This window comes from Cynara cardunculus, assembly GCF_001531365.2.
Source record: "Cynara cardunculus var. scolymus isolate 2C chromosome LG 13, CcrdV1, whole genome shotgun sequence".
Classification (NCBI taxonomy): Eukaryota; Viridiplantae; Streptophyta; class Magnoliopsida; order Asterales; family Asteraceae; genus Cynara; species Cynara cardunculus.
Genome location: NC_037540.1, coordinates 858,772 through 880,023, shown reverse-complemented (window position 1 = coordinate 880,023; position 21,252 = coordinate 858,772). Strand labels below are relative to the sequence as shown.

The window sequence follows — 21,252 nt, the reverse complement described above, 5'->3', positions numbered from 1 at the left end:
TTTGTGTTATTATTGTAGTTTAAAAACATATATGATACTTTTGACGACTCCAGGTTTTCTTTACCTTACAACGGAGGAACAAAGTGGTAGCTTGTGTCACCGTATCTTATACACTACGTCCGCCCCCTGATACAAAACCAAACAAATTAACATCAATATCAATTGCAGTGGTTAAATTGATATTAATTTTTTTTTCAGTCGACATTGCTATTACATCGAAGAGTATAAAGTCGATTGGTACACGGTACAAGGAAAAGATCATCGTGGTACTATGTATTGTACCAAAAGTGAAAAGGTGATTGGTACATGGTACAATACAACTAACCTTATACATATCTTAATGAGCGTGTTAAAAAATCATATATATACTATATTATAAAACATTTGATAAAAACTCTTAAAAACCATTTTTATGTACAAAGTACTGTTTAATGATTTATATTACTTGAAATTCAAGATTACAAATTGTACGTAAAACAATTTATTAAGTTTCATGTTTGAATTTGTGTAGCTAACTGTAGATAAACATAATCAAATACAAGATACACATCTCATTTTAAATATACAAAATCTAAAATATAATTAGGATAATTACTGAGTTATAACAAAATACTTAATTGTTATAGCTATAAAAAGTTATATTATCAAACAAAAAATAAGAAAATTGAATTAAAGAAATATATAAAAAAAGAAGAAATTTTAAATAATTAGTTTGGTACTAATACAAATATATTTTTTAAAATTTTTATGATATTTTCATATTTATATTTTATTCAAAAATAAAAACATTATCGTTTTCTCAAAACCACATAAAATTGTATTATGACATCGACGGAGACAAAAATAAGCAAAACAAAACATTGATATCGAGATGTATCTCGCTACATTGTACGAGTATCCTTCTAGTAATATTTAAAATAAAGATTTTTTTTATTTCAACAGATTCTCTAAAACATTTTCACTAAAATGAAGAAAAATATGATAGAAATGGTGAAAATCTACAAATTTTAAAAAAACTTCCAAAAATAATTACTTAGAAAATAAAAATTAATTTTTATTCTTTTTCCTATCAATGAGAAATCATGAAATTAATATTTAAGAGAGAGAGAAAAAAAATACTATTTTATTAATTGTATTGAATATTTTAACAATGTAATCAATACTATAATCTTCAAAATAGAGAACTGTTAAGAATTGAAGTAATTCTTTTTAAATTTGACTTTTAATTATCTATTTTGGATAATCTATTGGAGATGTTCTTATAGGCATAACTTATTGCATAAGCTCATCTCCAACATATTTTTCAAAATAAAAATTAAAGGTCAAAATTTTTAAAGAAAATTTATATTCATCTACAACAGCTTCTCTATTTTGGAGATTACAATATGAATTGTATTATTAAAATATTCAAAGCTTATAATAAAATATTATTTCTATCTTCTATACATTTAAATTCAAAGATTCTCGTTGGTAGAATAATAAAAAATAATTTATTCTCTATAAATAATCATTTTTAGAGAGAATTCTCTAAATTTGGAAAATTTCACCACCTTTCTCGTATTTTCTCTATTTTAAAAAATGTTTTAAAAAATCTGTTGTAATAAAAATTCACAAAATCTCTATTTTAAAGAAATATATTGGAAATAATCTAATACAGATTTAATTATACTCAAATAACCATACACTTGACTTTTCATTTCAAAAATCATATTTATTTAATGCAAATAAAAAGAAGAAAGAAAGTCATACTAATACTATTATGAAACCAAGGGAGCATTTGGAGAAATGTTTTTGAACGATTTGAATTTTTTAGAATTATTAAATACTTATCTAGGTAAGTAGTTACCAAGTCATTACTTTATCGGATGAATATAACAAGGACTAAGAATCTTACCTGTTAAGAGTGAAAACAATAATCGAGAGTCTTATCCGGTAAGTGAGGACGGCGACTCTTACCATGGTTAGCGCTTACCGGGATAAATTATTGCATAAGATGCGTTTTGGTGAATAAAATCTTACCCAGTAAGTAAACAATAATGTTGAATTTTACCGGTAGACGTTTAACGGATAAGTATATAAGTAAACGTCCTCTTGAAATTTTTGATGTGTTCGATTCATAAATCTTGGAATGAATTGATCCCAATTTTTATAGATAATTTATACAAATAAATTATAAAAATCATTAAACTACTTTTACTAATTAATTATTACAAAGCGATTGTTTTTAAAATGCTTTAAAACATTATTATACACAAATCTTATCAAATTCCATAAATACCAACTACTCGGATTTTCTAAATCCAATGTTTATGGGATTTCATTAAAATTATGGATCTTCCTTTAAATCAAACGCTAAATTGATATAGAATCCAACTCCGAACCCCACAAAATCCATAATGTTGCAAGCACGGTTGTATTTCATAATTTGTCCAAGATCGTTTATTATTGAAAACTACATTGTTTCCTCGAGTTTTTTTTTTTCCTGGAAAAAATGTCACTTTGCAATACAAAAAGTCAAAAAACCCAATCCAAATAGTTTAAACAAAAAATGGGCTCCAAGGTCAAAAGTGTCTAGAGGTCTCAGATTCGAATCCAATGATGAATAAAAATCCCTTTGTGACCATGGAGATTCAAATGCGATGACTCTGAGCTACCCACAAAGCGGGTGGCCGCTCTGGAATTAGTCGGCTCGCATAACGAGTTGGATATCCAAATTAATCAAAAAGAGTAACTACTCATTTAAAGACCAATAAGACCTTATATAAACAATTACACCATTTCATTATGATGAATTTCCAAAGCTAGAATTCAACCATAAGTACACATTTAATCTTGTTGTATGAATGGGTATTGAAGCTTGAAAGGGCATATTCTCTTCCCTTGCCATTTTTCTCCAAATTGAAGATTTGCATTCCATGCCATGATAACACCTATCTTCTTGTCCAAATTGAAAGATTTGCATTCCATGCCTATTAAAATGTATTATTGTCTAACTATAAATCTATGAGGATTCCGATCCCAAGTCATACGTTCCGTTGTCATCCCACGGCATCCACTTGTCTTCTGGTTAATCGTGCGTACAAGCCATCTTTAAGGAGAAGTTCTTTGTGATTACCCATCTAAATTCACAAGCAAGGAGGGTGGGTTGGTTTCGATTTAGCTACTGATAATTAAGTATTCACAACCAAATGGTCATTGACCCATTGATATCTGGGTCACCGACAGAGCTCAGTCTCCCAAAAGGAAACCACACTAAAGGTCAGGAGTGTGCGTGAGTATATTTACAATATATAAATATCATATGAAGTAAATTATGATTTTCGTCCATGTGGTTTAAAAATGGCAATTTTCGTCCCTATGGTTTGCGATTTATTTCTTTTTTCATCTTTGGACTAATTTCTATCTTTTAATACAAAGGGACGAAAATAATAAAGAATTATAAACTACAAGAACCAAAACAACAATAAATTGTGAATCATAAGGCTGAAAAGAGCAATGAATTACAAATCATAGGCCATTATTATATAATTAAAACGGGTGGTCCTTTAAGACCTCTATTTTTTTTCAATTGCGTCAAGACGATAAAGCAAGAGCACGGGCACCCCCTAGGCCATTATTAAATCCCCCCCGATCATCATTGTTTTTAAATCAATGCCATTGATCTCGGGAAAATTGACTAAAATAGTCAATCCCATTAAGGGGTTTCACCTTTTAACCACTTTTGTAGCTCATTTGGACTTTTAGCCATTTCTTATGCATATGCGTAAGGTTTGTTTTTCAGTCAAAAAGTTACGCATAATTTTTGACTTTTAGCCACCTATTTTTAAATGAAAAAAAGTTGTGCAAAAAAATAAAGTTACACATAAATATGCAAGGATTTTTTTTCTTCCAGAAAGCAAACCTTGAGCATATGCGCAAGGCTTACGCGTAACAAATGGCTAAAGCCAAAATGAGGTACAAAAGTGGCTAAAAAGTGAAACCTCTTGACGGGATTGGCTATTTCAGTCAATTTCCCATTGATCTTGGTATATCAGACTCTTTTGTTTCGTCTTTATTAAGGGTATTTTAGATATTTGACAAATAGCCAATCCTAATGTTGCAAATTTAGTGGCCAAGATTGAAAATGGAATTCCAAAGGAGTTCAAATAAAGAAGTGAAGGATTCCCACATCTAAGGTGAATGATGGTTGTGAAGCATACCTCGATGATCTGGCCACGGTCCATGACAACTATTCTGTCTGCAGCTTGTACGGTGGAAAGCCTGCAGAACATGATTCATCGATCAGCCTTTTTGACCACAAATCAAGAGGCTCAAAGTGGATTTTTGAAATTTTCCCTCTTATGGAGCTGGGATACATACCTGTGTGCGATTATTATGACAGTCCTCTTGAAGTTATCTCCAGCAGCATGAAGTACACCCTACATGATCAGGGAATACAATAAGCAAAAGACCAAAGGTTCTTGCAAAATGCAACCCAGCCTCCAAATTTATTGAAACATGTTGCTTCGTCGAAACACAATAACAAACCAAGCAAAGGGTCTGTTTGTTAGCAGCTTAATGGGACTCACGGTTTATTTGATCAACTATACGTGATTGTTTGGTAGTGGCTTAATGATATGGAAAGTGGCTTATTCAGTAAGCTTCTAAGGAAGAGCTTTATGCAGAAAGCCAAGTCTTTTCCAGACTCCCAATTAAAAAGGACGCTTCTTCCATCTCTGAAAAAACCCTCCCAAATAAAAACCTTAATCCACAAAGACAACTATATCCATACAAGAGGAGCTGTTTGGTTGGTTTTCCATTAAGTCCTGTATGGATAAAGCTGTCTGTGTAGATTAATCTGTCTGTATAGATTGAGAAGGTTTTTGTTTGGAAGAGTTTTTTCATAGATGGAAGGAGAGTCTTCTTTTAATTGGGAAGGAAAGATCAAAGACTTGGCTTTCTGCATAAAGCTCTCCCTTAGAAGCTTACTGAATAAGCCACATTCTATATCATTAAGCCACTACCAAACAATGTATAGCTGATTGAATAAGCTGTGAGTCTCATTAAGAACATTAAGCTGCTAACAAGCAGGCTCTTAATGAAAAACCAACCAAACAACCCTGAATGCAACATGGAGGTGGGACCTGGGGGTAAGATGTATGTAGACCTGACATCTACCCCAAAGAATAGAGCAATTGTTTCTACATATACCTTGATGTATTGTTTCTGTATATACCTTGATGTTGTATTCACTTTCTGCATCCAAAGCGCTAGTAGCTTCATCAAGTATCAAAATGGATGGATCCCTAAGAACTGCCCGAGCAATTGCAATTCGCTGTTTTTGTCCTCCACTAAGCAAATCATCATCCACGATTGTGTTATAGCCATCAGGTAGGGAGGAAATGAAGTCATGAGCATATGCCTGCTTGGCTGCCCATTCAATATCCTGTTGACTTACATCTCTTGTACATCCATATGCTATATTCGATCTCACGTCCATATGGAAGAGCCGAGGTTCCTGTTCCAAATACATAACTAACAATGAAAGAGTTTTTTCTGATCCTAAAAGTCATTTCATGTGGAATTTATAAGAAAGGAAACCTGTCCAACATATCCAATTCTTTCTCTAAGCCACTTGATGTCCATATCGTTTAGAGAATGTCCATCAACCAAAATCTACACGAGCAAGTAAAACACTTTAGTGTAAGGTGAGGAAAGTCCAAATGAGAACCATAAATATTTTGAGAACCTAGAGAACCAACTATTTCATTTGACTCTGATACCATGTGAGTATATGTGGAATCCCCAAATCAGTCTCCAAAAGAGCCCTTGAGAGAAAGGGGAGGTTCCAACATATATGTAGAAGAAATGGTCAAAGTCTAGTCAATGTGGGACTCCAACATTTATCATGATATCATGTATTTTCATTATGAATTATCTTCATCATGAATATCTATCACGACATTCGTCATGAATAAAACATGAATAGTTGGTTCCCAAGTTCTCAAAATATTTATAGTTCTTATTTGAACCTGCCCTAGTGTAATGTGAATGTTGCAAGGTTTGTACAAAAGGTTCAAATGATATATCACGTTGTTTCTAAGTTTAAACGGACAACCATCTTAGGGAGAAAGGAAGGTTACCTGACCACTTGTTGGTTCATAGAGACGGAGCAAAAGATTTACTATCGTGCTTTTCCCGCTACCACTAAGACCAACCTAAAGAACATCATTAAAGGGATTTAATTCTTGAGGTAGTTGTAGAAGAAACAAAATTAGGCAGCTAGGATCAGACCTACTTACAATTGCAACTACTTCACAAGGATTCAGTGCAAGGTTTATGCCTTTTAGTACATGTACCTGTTGAAATGTTACAAGAATGACTTCTTTGCATTTCAATAGTAGTTACATAATTAAATATCAGTGCATAATATCAAAATAAATTACTTATAGCTAAGCCCAAAAGGGAACTAATCTGAATGGACATAAAGTTTTGAGCCTATTACCATGTTGGAACATGCAACTAACCCGTTTTATGCATTTTAAAATTGGCCAAATCAGTCTTCAATGGATCAAAATTGAAAGTACTGGAATGACATTAAAATAAACCTGTCCATGGAGAATCCTACTCTATCCATTTTGGTAAGGGAAAGAGAATGCCCCACAGTACAGATATGGACCGATGCTTGTGAGACGAAAGATCGTGTGAGATTAGGTGTTAAGATGAGAAGCGTAAGAAGGGATCTGGACCGTTGATCACTTTAATTTTCACCCCACCCCATGAATTGTGTTTGATACGGGAATTGAACCAGTGCATCTCATTACTGTTGATCTTCAATTAGGATTGAACCAAGGGCGGAGATCTCTTCTTACCCTCCTCACCATAACTTCCATTCTCAACGGAACCCAACCCTGCTTGTGATATGAGACAAACTGGAAGCGTACCTTTTCCCTTGATGTATAGCTAAATGATACGTTCACAAACTCAATTCGGCCCTTCAAGATTGGCAACTTCGATCCTGCCACACATCAGTATGCACGATCAGTTCAGCTCAGCTAGTGAAGTAATCATCAAGATTGGAAGATTCCATGCAGTTTAACTTCCAAATTAGGCTACTATTTTCTTTCTTTCTTTTTTTCTCTTGGAAGTTTCTTCTCAAGGAACAAAAATGAGAAAAAAAAGGTAGATATCACTACTTCCCGGCTCAAAAAATTTCTTCTTTTTGACAGAAACTGGGCATGAAATGAATTTTTTTTAGTTGCACTTCGACGCTGTTAGAGATCTCAAATATAGTCAATTGCCCTATGTGGTGATGTGGGTTAGAAACGGGTTTCCTATCACCATGGGTATAACCACATTAAGCACTGTTTTGAGTGCAGGAAGCCTGGAACCATCGGACAAAATGTCAAAAGCAAGAAGCGACAAATTCAATCAAGAAGATGAACAAGAGAGTTTGTTTATAAATGCCATCTCAAATATTTATACTAGTGCTGAACATCAAATCTGGGCATTGTTCAAGTGAACCTTGCAAACTCCGATTTAAATGCAAATCTTAATGAATTGATCATGAAGTTAAGGAATTGCTTGCCTTTGGACATGAACTGGTCACTAGGCACAAGATCCATCATCTGGAATACTTTTTCGCTTGCCCCAACAGATTGCATTAAAGATGATAAATTGTCTCCCACAAACCATGTAGAGTAAATCAGCCATTCACTGTACAATATGAACTTTGTAAGTTGCTCAGCTGTTATATGACCAGCCATAATAGACATTCCTCCTATCAGCACAGCAATAACCTATAAAATTAGACGTTCAAGTAAAGCAGAAGTTAAATTCTAGATCTTGCACATAAACTACTGAGGGGCTAAAGCCAGCTTTTTGATATCTCCGAGCCATATGACATGTAATGGATTTTAATAACAGTAGCATACTGATGTTGATCTAGCAATAGACATAAAACAACAGACTCGGCATTGTGGGATCATGTGTCAAATAAGGAAGTCTTCAGTTTGAGTTACAAGTTTGAAGCTGTGTAATTTGACAAATTTCTTATTAGAATCAGAAACTTTCCAAAGGGTATCATTTTACCCTACACCAAAGTAGCAAATGGCTTCTTGTTGTTGGGCCTGCAAATTTTCAGGTAGGCATAATATGGTTGTTCGTGTTGATACCACTACGACAAGATGGTGGCATGTTGCCAAATGAAGTGAAATTGTCTCCTAAACCACACAGAAATGATTGCAAACACACACTCTAGTTGTGATATGAAAATCACAGAAAGCCACAAGCCATGGTCTTGTGGCCAATACAAATAAGAGTGGGAAACCACTGGTCTAGAGACGCAAAGCATATATGAAAGAAAAAAGAAAAAAAAAAAAAAATATATATATATATATATATATATATATATATATATATAATATTTTCTAGAGTACTTATGATCTTTAGCAAGAATAGACAGAGCATGACCTGGGTAGAATGGTACAGAATGTTGAAACTGAAATTCCAAATTCCATATGCAGCACTCGTTCGCAAGCTTATATCAGCTAGTTTTTCCAGCCAGTTGTTGTACCTATTTGCAAATAAAGTAAATGAATGTCAAATTCAACCTTAAGTATGCATGAGCCAATGCCTCTACATGTATGCTTTGTGCAAAATAAATTATTGTAGAGTCGTAGCAGAAGATGAAACAAAGCTTCAGTTCTAGTTCTAATGAAAATACAACCAAATGAAAACTTAGCCAAGCAAACCCAAAATGTATACCTTTTTAGTTCTTTGTGTTCAGTTCCATACACTCGGACTGTTCTCATCAAAGAAAATGTCTCTTGTGCAACCTATATAAGTAAGCTCCAACATTTAGATGGTTAAAATAAAGGAGAACAAATATATGGGCATTACTCTTTGGGAACATAATTAATTTTTGTTGTAGTACTTCGTTTGCAGAGGCCGTGAACTCTTGCGTTAACTTTGCTGCTTTCTTCTGGTACCTATATGAAAAGCAGTCAGGAATTAAAACTATCATCTCTCGAAAATAACTCTAAAGAGAAAAAGGGACACGCTAACTTTTATTTGAGAATTCAAATTGGATCAATTATATGAACAGAAGAGAGGACTCTGTCTTGCAATGATTACACCAGAAAGTATCAGTATGGAAGGATAAACAGAAGGCCATGGGCAAAATTTCACCCAATACCTTCACTCAAATCAAGCATAAAAATCCTTGCACATTTGAAGAGGGAAGAAAACAAAAACAAAAAAAAGTAAAAAAGAACAAAGAAAGCAGACCAGAAGGACTACTCTGTAACCTTCCGGATTACACAGTCGCATTTATAATGTGTGTTAATATTTAAACTGTAAACTTAATTTCAGGAGCAGATCAAACTGTTAGATCTTTTAATCGATAAATATGTTTGCTAGAAGCGTCTGCATATAGTCAATCTACTAGAAGACAAATACGAGATCTTACTGTCCATATCGTAACATAACTATTGATAGAGTAGAGCAGATGGCCAATGTGCATAAGCCAAGTGGCCAAGACAAGAACAACAAGTAGATCAAAGCTCCCGTTGCCTGAAACAAGATATTCAAATTAGATTTTTGTAATTTGAAGTAAGGTCACAGACACTTTCTATTTGCTTTGAAGCACCTGAAGAAGATTGCGTAATATTAAGTTGAGATCATTCCCAATGACCCGTGACACCTGCTGACAATCTGATCCTAGCCGACTTGTCAAATCACCAATACTTTCAGAGTCGAAATAGTTTATATCCTGTGACAAAGGTGAAGTTACAGATAATCATTTCCATCCACTGAAATATGACAATGATTAATGATGATCCTGCAGTTCAGAAAGCTTCACACAGACATCATTTACAAACCTGGAGAAGAAGGGTAGAGTATAACGTTTCCCTCATCCGTTTCACCTATAGGTTATAAACATTCTGTTGCATCAGTACTTAGAACCAAGATCAAAATCTATCATGGACAGGGTTTCTGAAACACAGACGATAATTTTTTTCTGAACATGCTGACATGAAGTACTAGAGAATGATCCAAATTCATACATGTGTTAGCCATTTCAAATGGTCACTTATCAATAAATCAATTCAACAAAACTCATCAAATTATAAACCCAAAGGCACAATTCCTTTGAAGATAGTTGACAATTAACCTTTACTTTTCATTGGTTATAGAGCAACAATTTAATGGTAACTGAAGCTGTGATATCATCAACCTCCAGCTTGGTTAGTACCCCCTATGTCAGAGGAGGAGGCTGAGTGATAAGACTTGTATTCCCAGTTTATCATCCCCTCTTCCCGCTACGAGTTTCTGCTATATCCCTGATAGGCTGATACCAACCATGTGATAGACCATCTATCTCATGAAAATTGCCACAATTTCTATTTTGGGATGTAATATGAAAATTATAGCATCTCCTTCTTATGCAAACTTTGAAGCTAAAGTCACTTGTGTGTCCATAGCCATCATTACAATTTATCGCTGATAACAATTTTGGTCCACAAGATCCCGATTTTATAGAAATTATGCGATTTCATGGGACAGTCATGGGTGGGTGTATATACAATGTTTTTGGTAATCTAAGAGATGGATGGAACAAAATACTCTTGCAAGAAAATACACATCATAAGTGAACTCACAAGAATCATGTTCGCAATGCCAAACCAGCAACCTCTTAGTCCGCTGGAAATTCAAATAAAAGATCACATGTCAGAAACTTTTCATTAAACTTAAAAGGGCTATTAAGGATATTAAGGTTCTTATGTACAACAGTTCAATTTAATTTTGGATAGTCATGGAACTAAACAAGCTACCATACCAAGTTCAGTTATAAGCTATGGATAATCGCTCAAGGTTTCAAGCAGGGTTAAAAGTCAAGCATATTTCTTACTTGAACTAATTTGAAATGAGGGAGTCATGTATAAGATGAACCATCAAAAAGATTGAAGCGAAAAAGAAAGTTAACATTTGTTTACTAGTTTGTGTTTCAAAGAAGAGGAAGATTTGACCATACAAGGTTTTAACCTGCAAATACTGGAAGTAACACATAGGAAAACCAATAGCCTCACGTTTCCACGAAACACTATCGTCTCCCCACTTTGGGCTGAAAATATAGATGCTGTCAGGAAATGAGGAATGCAGATCTCCGTAAGCTGAATGATAAGAACGAAATCTAGGTTAGTGGCACCGGAAAAGAGACTAAATAATCAACACATTGTAGTTGGCATTTAGTGCACTTGAGGTGCCAGGTAAGTGTTTGCCATCGAATAGGAAAATATAATCAGCAGATAGTGCACGTATTTCCAGTGGCAAACACCCAAAGCTCATGTTTAGCATCACAGCATGATACGATTATTTCATACAGAATATGATTTGTCACTGAAAATTTTATGGGAAGCACGTTTTGGTTATTCAAGGATCTTTGCAGGGTTCTAACTTAAAACCAAATTGGCAACTAAAGCGATTTTTATATCGAATAACGATTTGTAGTTCCACAAGTTCAACAGTACACTACTGCAACTCGAATCCCTATCGGTATCGCAATGTCTACCTCGTTTCTATCCAATTCTACCCTGATTTCAGTAAGATTGTTATTAGGACAAACGACGCCTGAAATGCAAGATGAAAGAAGAAGATCGAAGAGCAGTACCGCAGTTAGAACTAGGGCAGAAAAGGCAGCAAAGATAACCCAACGATCATTGGATATTAATCCCCACATTCGTTGAAGAGCCCGCACCAAAGTCACCGGCTTCGCATTTGCCACGATTTCCACTTCATCAGAAAAGCTCCACCACTTTCCACCTGGCAACACCGATGGAATTAAACGAATAAACCTCAGCAACCTCTCCGATACTCCACCTACATTATCCTCTCCGAAATCCGTACGCATTCCATCTGCAACTGCAACCTCGGGACTATCATCATGATTCTGTAACGAATATCCATTAGCCGAAGCCGATTTTACCGGACTAAAGTGAACAAGTCTTCTGTTAGCTTTCCGGCAAGAGAATCGAACCCGTTGAGTTGTGGTGAAATTGAGCTTTTTCGGATGAATGTTTGAGTAAATGAAGCTAGGATGATGATGACTACTAAGAATCGAAGCCATTGTTCATTGAATCAAGGAGGAATTAATGGAAATTGAAGCTAGTAGATTCGAATCTCGCCGTTTTCGCGGACAAAAATGGCTATGGACGGGAAATGTTATCGTCGCCGAATGACTCGCGAGCGGCTAATCTGTTGGTGACGTGGAATTGGTTTGTACTTTGTAGGGAGGGATGGAAGGAGTTATACATACGTCAACGTTTTGGGAATGTAAATAATATCGTGTTTGTCTGGAGCCATACGTTGTCGTTTCGAGAACGTAAAACATGACGTGAAACGAATACTAACCACATACTTTCTGTTTTGACTCGATTGCCCTTCCGTGCCTTGTGACCTTTGCATCTTCTAAATGTTTTCAAAAGCCCCCTGAAGTTTTCATTCCACAAACAACTTTTTGGCATTTGTACAAGACTTTAACAATTATAACAAAACAAACTCAAGCGAACCCACTAAATCCCACATGAAGTGGGGTCTGAAAAAGATAATATCAAAACGCCTAGCCATGATTTCAAAAGAAGCACCAACAACCACAATGGTGGTGACTGAATTGGTTTAAACTTGGGCTTCCAAGATCAAAAGTGTCTGGAACATATCAAGTTCAAATCTAAGGAGAAATAAAAATCCTCTTGTGGCCACAAAGATACAAATGCGGTGACTCCGGGCTACCCACAAAGTAGGTGGTCGTCCTGAGATTAGTCGGCTCGCATAGCGGGTTGGATCAGTATTTCATCGATCTCAAGAGGATGAATGGTTACTTTCACAAATGAGGTATCGTAGTCTCTGGCCTTCTAGGAGGTCAGTGGTTCAAACATCACCAAATATGAGAATGATGCGTGAGTTTATTTGTTTCATTTACGATATATAAATATTATATATTTAAAAAAAACCCATTGTATCACATATTCCATAATTAGCATAATAGTTCAATGTAAAAGTGATAGACATACAAGAATGAACATTTAAGAGGCTGAAATGGAAATGTTTAAAAGTTAGGGGACTTTTATTGATATACTATATTTTTAACGTCCTTTATATGTAAATATTGCACAGATCGAAGGACTTAAACGTCTTTTGAGTTAACTGAAATATCATCGTCACGTTCTCAACTGAATATCCCTGTTCCCACCCATATCTCACTTCCTTTTCCACCGTTATACTCTTCGTCTTCTCCGGTTCCGGCATGGCGGTTCTCGGAAACCTAGCACTATTACTGGATGTAACTTCACCTCGAACCACAGTACTTGACCGCAGCAAAGTACGATTACTCCCTTCCGACATCCTTCTGAATTTGTTCAAGAAAGATCCAGTAACGCCTATATCTAACCTCTACGTTTCGTTGCCGTCGAAAGGCGGAAGCGAATTTGAGAAAGATGCGACAACAGCGCCACATCGCGTTGTTCGCGGAAGGAAGGCTAATTCGAAGTTTAACGAAGTCGATTACGAGAGTTCTAGTGATGAGGATAACGGGAATGGGTACGGGGATGATGAAGACGTCGACGATGAGAGGAAGAAGAGGTTGGATTGGGAGAAGGAGATGAGGATGAGAGTGAAGGAGATCGAAGATATGCGAGAATTGGAGAAGAAAGCCGAGGAGTTGCAGAGTCGTGGCGAGGGAGATGAGGGTGAGAGTGGAGACGAAGGTGAGGGTGAAAGCGAAGGAAGGGAAGAGACAGAGGAACAGAAGAGGATGAGAGTTCGGAGGGAGCTCGAAAAGGTGAGGTTTCTTCTGATTCCTGATCTCAAAATTTATGCCACAGAGGACACTAGTAGAATTCTGTTGCTGTTTTGCTTGTGTTCATTATCTGTGTTTATCGATTCATACTATATTTTATGTTTATGAGCATGGATTCTGTTCAAAATGGAATTGAAGCTCATTTAGTTTAAATTTTGAACTGTGTTGGCTCAGATTATGATTCCAAATCAATGAATTCGAGTGCATACACTGATACACATAAAATCAGTGTTCTTTCATTCAGGTAGAAGTAACCGTCCAATAAAATATGAGGAAATTTGAAGTTTGTGTGTGTTTTAAGTTTGTGCTAGAGAATGACCTACCAAGTCCTAACTGGTATTGTGCTCAAGTACAATCTCTCCCATTTTTGGAAAAGAAAACCTAGTTACCTTTACTTGCCCAAAATATCCGATCCAGTGTGCAACTATATAGTTAATGGCAGAATTATAACTAAGCAGTTTCGAAGCAAATTTGTTAAGTCCCTTTACTAGGCAAAGGATTTGCCAACTACATGAAAGAAGAATGCCATTTGTGATCCAAATGGATATTTGTACCTTGTTGCTAATATTTGAATTTAATTGTAGTCTGAAACATTGAGAATTTGGCGGCTCAGTTAGAAAGGTGAATGATTTCCGAAGATTTTCAGATATGCAGGTTTATGTCTCTATTTAGCGCAATGTGTTACTGTGTTCCAATAACACAGCAATTCTTGTTATGTTGGTAGGTTGCCAAGGAACAAGCAGAGAGAAGGAAAATGGCTCAATTGATGTTCGACTTGGGACAAAAGGCTTATGGAAAGGGTATGTATGGGCGCTCCATTGAGTTCTTGGAAGGTGCTCTCACAATTATACCAAGGCCCACTTTGTTTGGTGGTGAGGTTGGTTTGTTACTCGATGTCTGATACCATTCATTTTGGGGTTTGATTGAAATAACTTCCTTCCAGACTGGTTTGAAATTTATTGGTCTTTTGGTATTTCCAGATACAGATATGGCTTGCTATGGCTTATGAAGCTAATAACCGCCACAAAGATTGTATTGATCTTTACCAGAAGCTAGAAAGGGGCCATCCTAGCGTCAGTATTAGACGCCAGGCTAAAGACCTGCGATATATCTTGCAAGCTCCTAAGCTTAAGATATCACAGGAAGAGATGGTTACGATTCCACTTATCGGTTCCAGCTATGATAGGTGAGTTTTGTATCAAGAATTTATTCTTTGTATATCTCATTATTGGTGCATATTGATCGGATTAAAGTACGACAAAATCCACTAATTTGTAGTAAATACTTTGATGTCTTGTCAAAATCTCATAAGGAAACTTCAAATTCTAGGGTTGACTGATGTATGGACATGTCTTGAAAGATGTCACACTTGTAGGATTCAGGATCAGGTGGCACCCCCAACCGCCCAACTGGTTTGAGCTCCATACTGTTGTTATTTAGCCAATATCACTATCAGTTGGTTCGTATGATGTTTCTGCCTGAATTTTAAGGGTAGCGAGTCATATGGTTGTAATCTGGGGAAAATGAGTCACCTCTCAGGATCCTGTATCCAGCAACCAAACCTATACAAAGGGCATCCATCCAAGCCCTTTTTTCACGACTTATTTAATTATAATCCCTGGATCTCTATCAAACATGAGAAAAATCTTTTGCTCCTTATTGGCTGTTACCTCTTTAGAGTTCAGCTTTGCTTCATACTTTGGAGCTCATTTTCTTCCATTCAGTATTGTTCATTGTGTGGATTAGCCTTTTTTTTCTCTCCATCAAGTAAATGATACCTATAATACATATTTGTTTCTTGTAATCCATATGAATGGACCCACACGATGGAGATATTAAATGACCATAAAGAATAGGATAATACCTTGATCTCTTCATCTACTGTCACTGTTACTTCTCTAGACAATGCATTGGTTAACAACTGGGATAATAGCATAGTGGGATTCTTTCTCCCGCCTAGCTCGCTCTAGCCCATTCAGTCTTGTCAAATCCAGTCCCGTCCGCATACCAAATGCACCCCAAATGATAAGTTTGTTAGTGATGAACATGGAAGGTGATGATGAGAAGATCTATTATAAATGCAGCTATGCAGGAAGTTGGAGTGATAAAAACAAGGACAAGGATGAAAGAATCAACACAACCAATCAAGTGTCCTCGGGCAGAGACTACCTTGGTGACTTTCTGGTATGGCGACCGCCAGGTGAGTTGGGAAAAAACCAAGCCTTCTGGGCAGCTTTAGCACTGTGGGTGGCGCTGGTCGGAGCTGCCCTCTTTCTCCAATGATGATCTTAGCCATGGTATTTGCAGGTATTCATCCCTGAATTCATTGTGCATGTTCTTGTTGAACATGTATATATATATATATATATAGTATGGTCATTGTCTATACAAAATAATTGAAATCTGTAATTATTCTTGTGTTCCTTTAACTTCAATTTAATGGTTAGTTATATAATGGCCACCAGTTTGGTTTGTTAAGGTCTGCATAGTGACTCCATGATCTTTTGCTTTATATATTTGTTTTTAGAAGTTAGTATTCCTTTTTGATCTTACAAAACAAGAAGTTTGAATAAAAAATGATACAAAAAGAATAGTATAACATCGATGAAGGCATGTAGGTGCACTATTCTAGAACCGCACATGAGATTTTCATCTCATACGACTCCTCAAACAATGATATAAGTTAATTAATCACTTTTAATATGTGTTAGAACCAACACATAAAACAAATTCCGATGTAAGCAAAATTTGAAAATAAATTAATTGGATGATAGTTGGATAATAGTTGGATGCACATCGGATGATTAATTGGATGTTGATCGGTTCAGTTCGATTTTTGGTCGGTTCTAGACTGCCATACGAGAACCGACCGATCCAAATTGGATGTTGAAATTTTCAATCCGATCCGATCGAATTACAATTGAATATCCAATTATGGTCAGTCGGTTCTAATTGGATCAGTTGGTTTCAACTGGATTGGTTGATTTTTTGCACACCCTTAGGGTGCGTTGGCTATGCAGACTACATGAGACGGTACGGGACAAAGAAAATAGTCCTGTGTTTGGCATGCCATAGACAAAAAGAGAATATGATGAGGTGAGATTATTTTTATACCCTCAAATTTCAATACAAAACCTCCATTCTTCCTCCATTTCAGGTACGCTTTCTACCTTTCAAAATTACTTTTATACCCTCAAATTATAAAATTACTTTTATACTCTCAAAGTATAATGTATTTTGGTTGATTTGTTATCATTTACAATCATTATATGATATAAAATAACATTGAACAACATTTAGGGGTAATATGATCATTTTAACAGTTTTGTCCCGTCATATCGTAGTCATACCAAACATAGGACAGACAATTAGTCATGTCCCGTTTCATCAAGTCTCGTCTCCTCTCGTCTCGTTTTATCCTGTCTCATTCAGTTTACGTATCAAACACTACCTTTTGACAATCTCCAATTTCCCGATACTCTGATACCTCATATCGCCCCCTCAAATAGTGGACACAAACCACCTCCATGCCCATTCTCGCTCTCAAGATGGAATTTAAAGATGGACAAGTGGCTCTGAAACCCGAGACCGATCTGGGATGACCGGTCCATTCTTACTCTCAACTCTCGAGTTAGGATTAAAAGTAGACCTGAAATTATTTGGATTTTGAAGGCGGTTTTTGAATGAAAATTATCCCTTCCTTTTCTTATAATGAAAAACATTAAAAATCGGCTTGTTTTTAGTATTTTGACAATTGTACATTTTGCTAATGGCATGTGACGTGGTTTGACTTGGCCACATTTAGATGAAAACGATGCTTTAATATTTCAACTTAAAAAAAAAAAGGAAAGTGTTGTTTGGGATTATTTATTTAAACTGTTTATTAATTTATTCAAGTATGATATCGATAATAAATAGTTTTTAGTGTTTAGATAAAAAAAAAATATTTATAATAATGTCAAACCAGTAATAATGAGTTTTGGATAAATTATTCATTTCTACTTTGAAAACCAATTTACCTTTTTAACCCTAAACCCAAACTACCTTCTTATCAAATTCAAGCGACCAGTTCGTCCACATAAATCAAAGATTCAATCCAAATCCTTCAAAACCATTTCATCAAACCAAACAAAGGAGAGTTTGAGTAATATGACTGGATTATGTGAAATTGAAGCCAAAAAGTCTAAACACAGAACATAAATAAAAAGGGTTCCTGATTGAGTAGTTGCAAAGTTGAAAAAAAGGATGAAATGGAAATGGCAATATACAGATTGAGAGTTGAAGAACACAACTTAGGCTCAGGTTAATGAAATTCTCTCTTAAACAAAAACCTTTCGTTTTGATTAAGTTTCTGAACACAAAGAGGGCGGCTTCAACGAGATGATGGAAGAGCGCGCCATGTGTCAGCAAGTCTAAAGGCGCGCTCTCGAGAAGGTGGTGAGAGCTGTTGAAGAATGACGTTTTTCACATGAGCTGCCGCCGTCTCACCGCCACGACCCGCCAGTTCCAGGTACACTACCGCCTTCATCATCTGCCCTTCCTGCACAACACACACATGTTTAACCTCAAAAAACAGCTTAAAAACAAGACATGTTTGTGGTTCAAGTATTTACCGAAAAGAGAGCGAGTCCATGCTCAAACTGAGCTTTTTTATGCCCATGATCGGCGGCATGCTTCATCCATTTCCTAGATTGTCGATGGTTTTGAGATACCCCCATGCCTAAAGAGTAACACAACGATACATTATACATAGCACGCACGTATCCCCCTTCTGCAGCTCGTAAATACCATCTTGCCTGTTTAAAAACACAATAAAAACTACATAAATTTCAACGAATCCACTACTTGGAAGTAGGGTCGGAGGATGAGATGTACACATACCGCATCCGACATATTCTGGTTCATCCCACCACCGCGATGTAGACAAAGCGCAAGTTGGTATTGGCCGCGGACATAACCAGCAACAGACGCTTGATATAACCATTTAACAGCTTCCTTCATGTTAGGTGGTTCAGCTGCAATTTTTGAAGTAAAATGTTTGAAAATTTGCACAAATCGAAACCAACTATTTCATGTATCATTGTACCTTTTAGAAAGTAACAACTTTAGCAAGCAACAATCTAGGAAGCTGCGAAGTGACACTTCCACGTCATCATTTCACAAGTAGCACTTTAGTGACTTGCGAATTGCTACTTTATGTCAAAAAGTGGATATTGTAAATTGTAAGTGCTACTTGCGAAATCTTGACTATTTCGATCAATTATGTAGAAAGACAACTATTATAAGTTAGAATGGTTTAACTTATGCTTGTTTGAAACAACTTATGCTTGTTTGAAACAACTTATGCTTTTCTACAAAAGTGCTTATCAACTTATTAGAAGTTAGAATGGTTTAACTTCTTCAAAAACTTCTTATTACCGGTTTGGCACCGGTATAAGTTGTTTATCCAAACAATCAAAAGTGTTTGTTACCGGTGTCAAACTGGAATAAGTCAATATAAGAAAACCAGACACCCCCTATTCATAACATTGAAGCATATAGAAATCGACTATGAACTAATCTTCATGTATCAACAATAATAAAAACAATTTGCATACCTTGAAGATACGAAATCCCCAAATTGCACTGTGCAGCAGGATCACCGAGCTCGGCAGCCTTTCTGTACAAAGCCACACCTTCTTCCTTCTTCCCCATCTCCCAATAAACCAATCCTGCATCCACCATAGCCAGAGTTGATCCACGCGCAGCTCCTTTCAAAAACGATTCTAACGCCTTCTCAAGGTTCGGCTTCACACCGCCTCGGCCATGTTTGAACCGTTTCCCCCATCGGAGAAACAGCATCGCTTCTCGCAACGGCCGGAGTCCGTCTCTCCATGATTTGCAAACCAACGAAGCTGTCTGTAGGTGCGGAAGGCTGAAATTGGCAGCAATTTTAGTCAACACGTCATTAGGTAGCGCTGCAAAGTCACGGTGCTGATCCGACCGCCGTGAGGATGAAGATGGTCGGAATTGCTGGATTCCGGTCGATTTTGAAGTGTTTTCGTGTTTTCTGATCGGATTTTTGATAGGGAAAGGGAGAGTTAAGAAATGAGAGGCTTCTGATCGGTTAGGCCAAGTCCGGTCGCTCATGATTGATGACGTTCGTTGAAGGTGATTTATGGTGGCGGAGGCGCGGTGGTTGAAGGTGATTTATGAGTCTGAAACCTTGATTTTATGGTGGTGGTTGGTGGCCACGGAGGTGACGCGCAATTAGGTTGTGAGTGGAGTAGTCGAAAAGAAGAGAAGAGAAGAGAAAGAGAGCGGACATGAAAATGGGGAAATAGAATCAAATGTCCCCGTCTCGCTCACCAATCATTACACGACACGTCATTCTTTCCTTATTAAATCTCTGACTAATTTAATTTTTTAAAAACCCTAAAAAAATTTTAAAAAAAATCTTATAACAAAACTTTTATTTTAAGGTTTTATTTTATGCGATTTCTTTCTATTTAAATATAGTATTTACGAAAATTAATTGAAATAATTATTTTCAAATTTTGGTAAATCTTTTAATTATTATTATTTTAATATTATAAAAATATCATTACCTCTATAAGTAGCAATCCCTTAATTTGTAGATGAATCAAAATGTATAAAAAATAGTTTCTGAACTAGGTCCACAGGTACAATGACTAAATCTGTAAATTAGTCTTAACACTTCTGCAAGTGGTGGAAGTGTCACATGCAAACCTTTATTTAATTTACAGATTTTTAAAATTCAGATAGAGAAATTGGCTAAGAGGTGAATCTAAAACCTAGAAATAGCTATTTCTATTCATTTCTCTAATATTTAATATATTGAACAGCATATATTTATTTTTCAATATCTTTGTTTCATATGTATTCAGTTTGGAGTGTGAAACTTTTTTATATGTATTTTGTGTTTCACAAACAAACCAAAAAGATTCTCATTATGAACCAAGTACATGTGAAACAAATATATGTTAATTATTACGTTAAATTTTAATCATAAATGAAATAAAATAATGAAATGGTCAACGATGCATTGTTTTTTAAAGATATCAAGATTTAAGGAGTTCATGAAAGAAGACCCCTATATATTTAATATTTTTTATAAATAGTTAATTGAACATGAAGAAAAGGCCAAATGTTTTTTTTTAATCATGTAATCTCTATATTGTATTATAATAAAAACTTTTAAAAATCGTTTTTTATACATGAAATACTGTTTATTGGTATATATTATTTAAGATGCAAGATTGCAAAAAAAACTATGTGTGAATACAACTTATTAAAGATTCATGTTTGAATTCGTGTAATTAATTACAGATAAATATAGTCAAATACAAGATAAATATTTTATTTTAAATATAAAAATCTAAAATATAATTAGTATAATCATTGAGTTCTAACAAAAT

At 35.6% G+C, this 21,252-nt stretch overlaps 3 protein-coding genes across 3 annotated transcripts; 1 reads left to right on the top strand and 2 right to left on the bottom strand.

The window, feature by feature from the left end:
• Positions 1–2,743: 2,743 nt before the first annotated feature.
• On the bottom strand, positions 2,744–12,245 carry LOC112524678 (ABC transporter B family member 26, chloroplastic). The gene is made up of 18 exons (XM_025134616.1): positions 11,651–12,245; positions 11,026–11,153; positions 10,641–10,683; positions 9,861–9,905; positions 9,629–9,751; positions 9,449–9,552; positions 8,915–8,969; positions 8,746–8,816; positions 8,452–8,554; positions 7,568–7,778; positions 6,924–6,997; positions 6,282–6,338; positions 6,123–6,197; positions 5,581–5,655; positions 5,216–5,497; positions 4,360–4,418; positions 4,200–4,260; positions 2,744–3,119 (listed from the first exon to the last, which is right to left on the bottom strand). Exons 1-18 carry the CDS (start codon positions 12,104–12,106, stop codon positions 3,039–3,041), a joined length of 2,103 nt encoding a protein of 700 aa, XP_024990384.1. The 5' UTR covers positions 12,107–12,245; the 3' UTR covers positions 2,744–3,038.
• Positions 12,246–13,233: 988 nt separating this feature from the next.
• Positions 13,234–16,317, top strand: LOC112524080. The gene is made up of 4 exons (XM_025133723.1): positions 13,234–13,816; positions 14,559–14,711; positions 14,815–15,020; positions 15,919–16,317. The coding sequence occupies exons 1-4, from the start codon at positions 13,283–13,285 to the stop codon at positions 16,115–16,117; spliced, it is 1,092 nt and encodes a 363-aa protein (XP_024989491.1). The 5' UTR covers positions 13,234–13,282; the 3' UTR covers positions 16,118–16,317.
• Positions 16,318–17,924: 1,607 nt separating this feature from the next.
• On the bottom strand, positions 17,925–20,067 carry LOC112525257 (F-box protein At1g70590). The gene is made up of 4 exons (XM_025135301.1): positions 19,432–20,067; positions 18,716–18,849; positions 18,448–18,630; positions 17,925–18,374 (listed from the first exon to the last, which is right to left on the bottom strand). Exons 1-4 carry the CDS (start codon positions 19,961–19,963, stop codon positions 18,207–18,209), a joined length of 1,017 nt encoding a protein of 338 aa, XP_024991069.1. The 5' UTR covers positions 19,964–20,067; the 3' UTR covers positions 17,925–18,206.
• Between the last annotated feature and the right edge of the window lie 1,185 nt (positions 20,068–21,252).

Excerpts from the sequence above, each read along its gene's own strand:
- LOC112525257 (XM_025135301.1), bottom strand. The coding sequence starts at position 19,963 with ATGAGCGACCGGACTTGGCCTAACCGATCAGAAGCCTCTCATTTCTTA. Across the intron at positions 18,631-18,715 it reads ACCAGAATATGTCGGATGCG|GCAAGATGGTATTTACGAGC; the intron begins GTATGTGTACAT and ends GTTTTTAAACAG. Across the intron at positions 18,375-18,447 it reads ATGGACTCGCTCTCTTTTCG|GAAGGGCAGATGATGAAGGC; the intron begins GTAAATACTTGA and ends TGTGTTGTGCAG.
- LOC112524678 (XM_025134616.1), bottom strand. The coding sequence starts at position 12,106 with ATGGCTTCGATTCTTAGTAGTCATCATCATCCTAGCTTCATTTACTCA. Across the intron at positions 9,553-9,628 it reads TATTACGCAATCTTCTTCAG|GCAACGGGAGCTTTGATCTA; the intron begins GTGCTTCAAAGC and ends ATCTTGTTTCAG. Across the intron at positions 6,198-6,281 it reads CTTGTGAAGTAGTTGCAATT|GTTGGTCTTAGTGGTAGCGG; the intron begins GTAAGTAGGTCT and ends GATGTTCTTTAG.
- LOC112524080 (XM_025133723.1), top strand. The coding sequence starts at position 13,283 with ATGGCGGTTCTCGGAAACCTAGCACTATTACTGGATGTAACTTCACCT. Across the intron at positions 14,712-14,814 it reads CCACTTTGTTTGGTGGTGAG|ATACAGATATGGCTTGCTAT; the intron begins GTTGGTTTGTTA and ends TGGTATTTCCAG. Across the intron at positions 15,021-15,918 it reads ATCGGTTCCAGCTATGATAG|CTATGCAGGAAGTTGGAGTG; the intron begins GTGAGTTTTGTA and ends TTATAAATGCAG.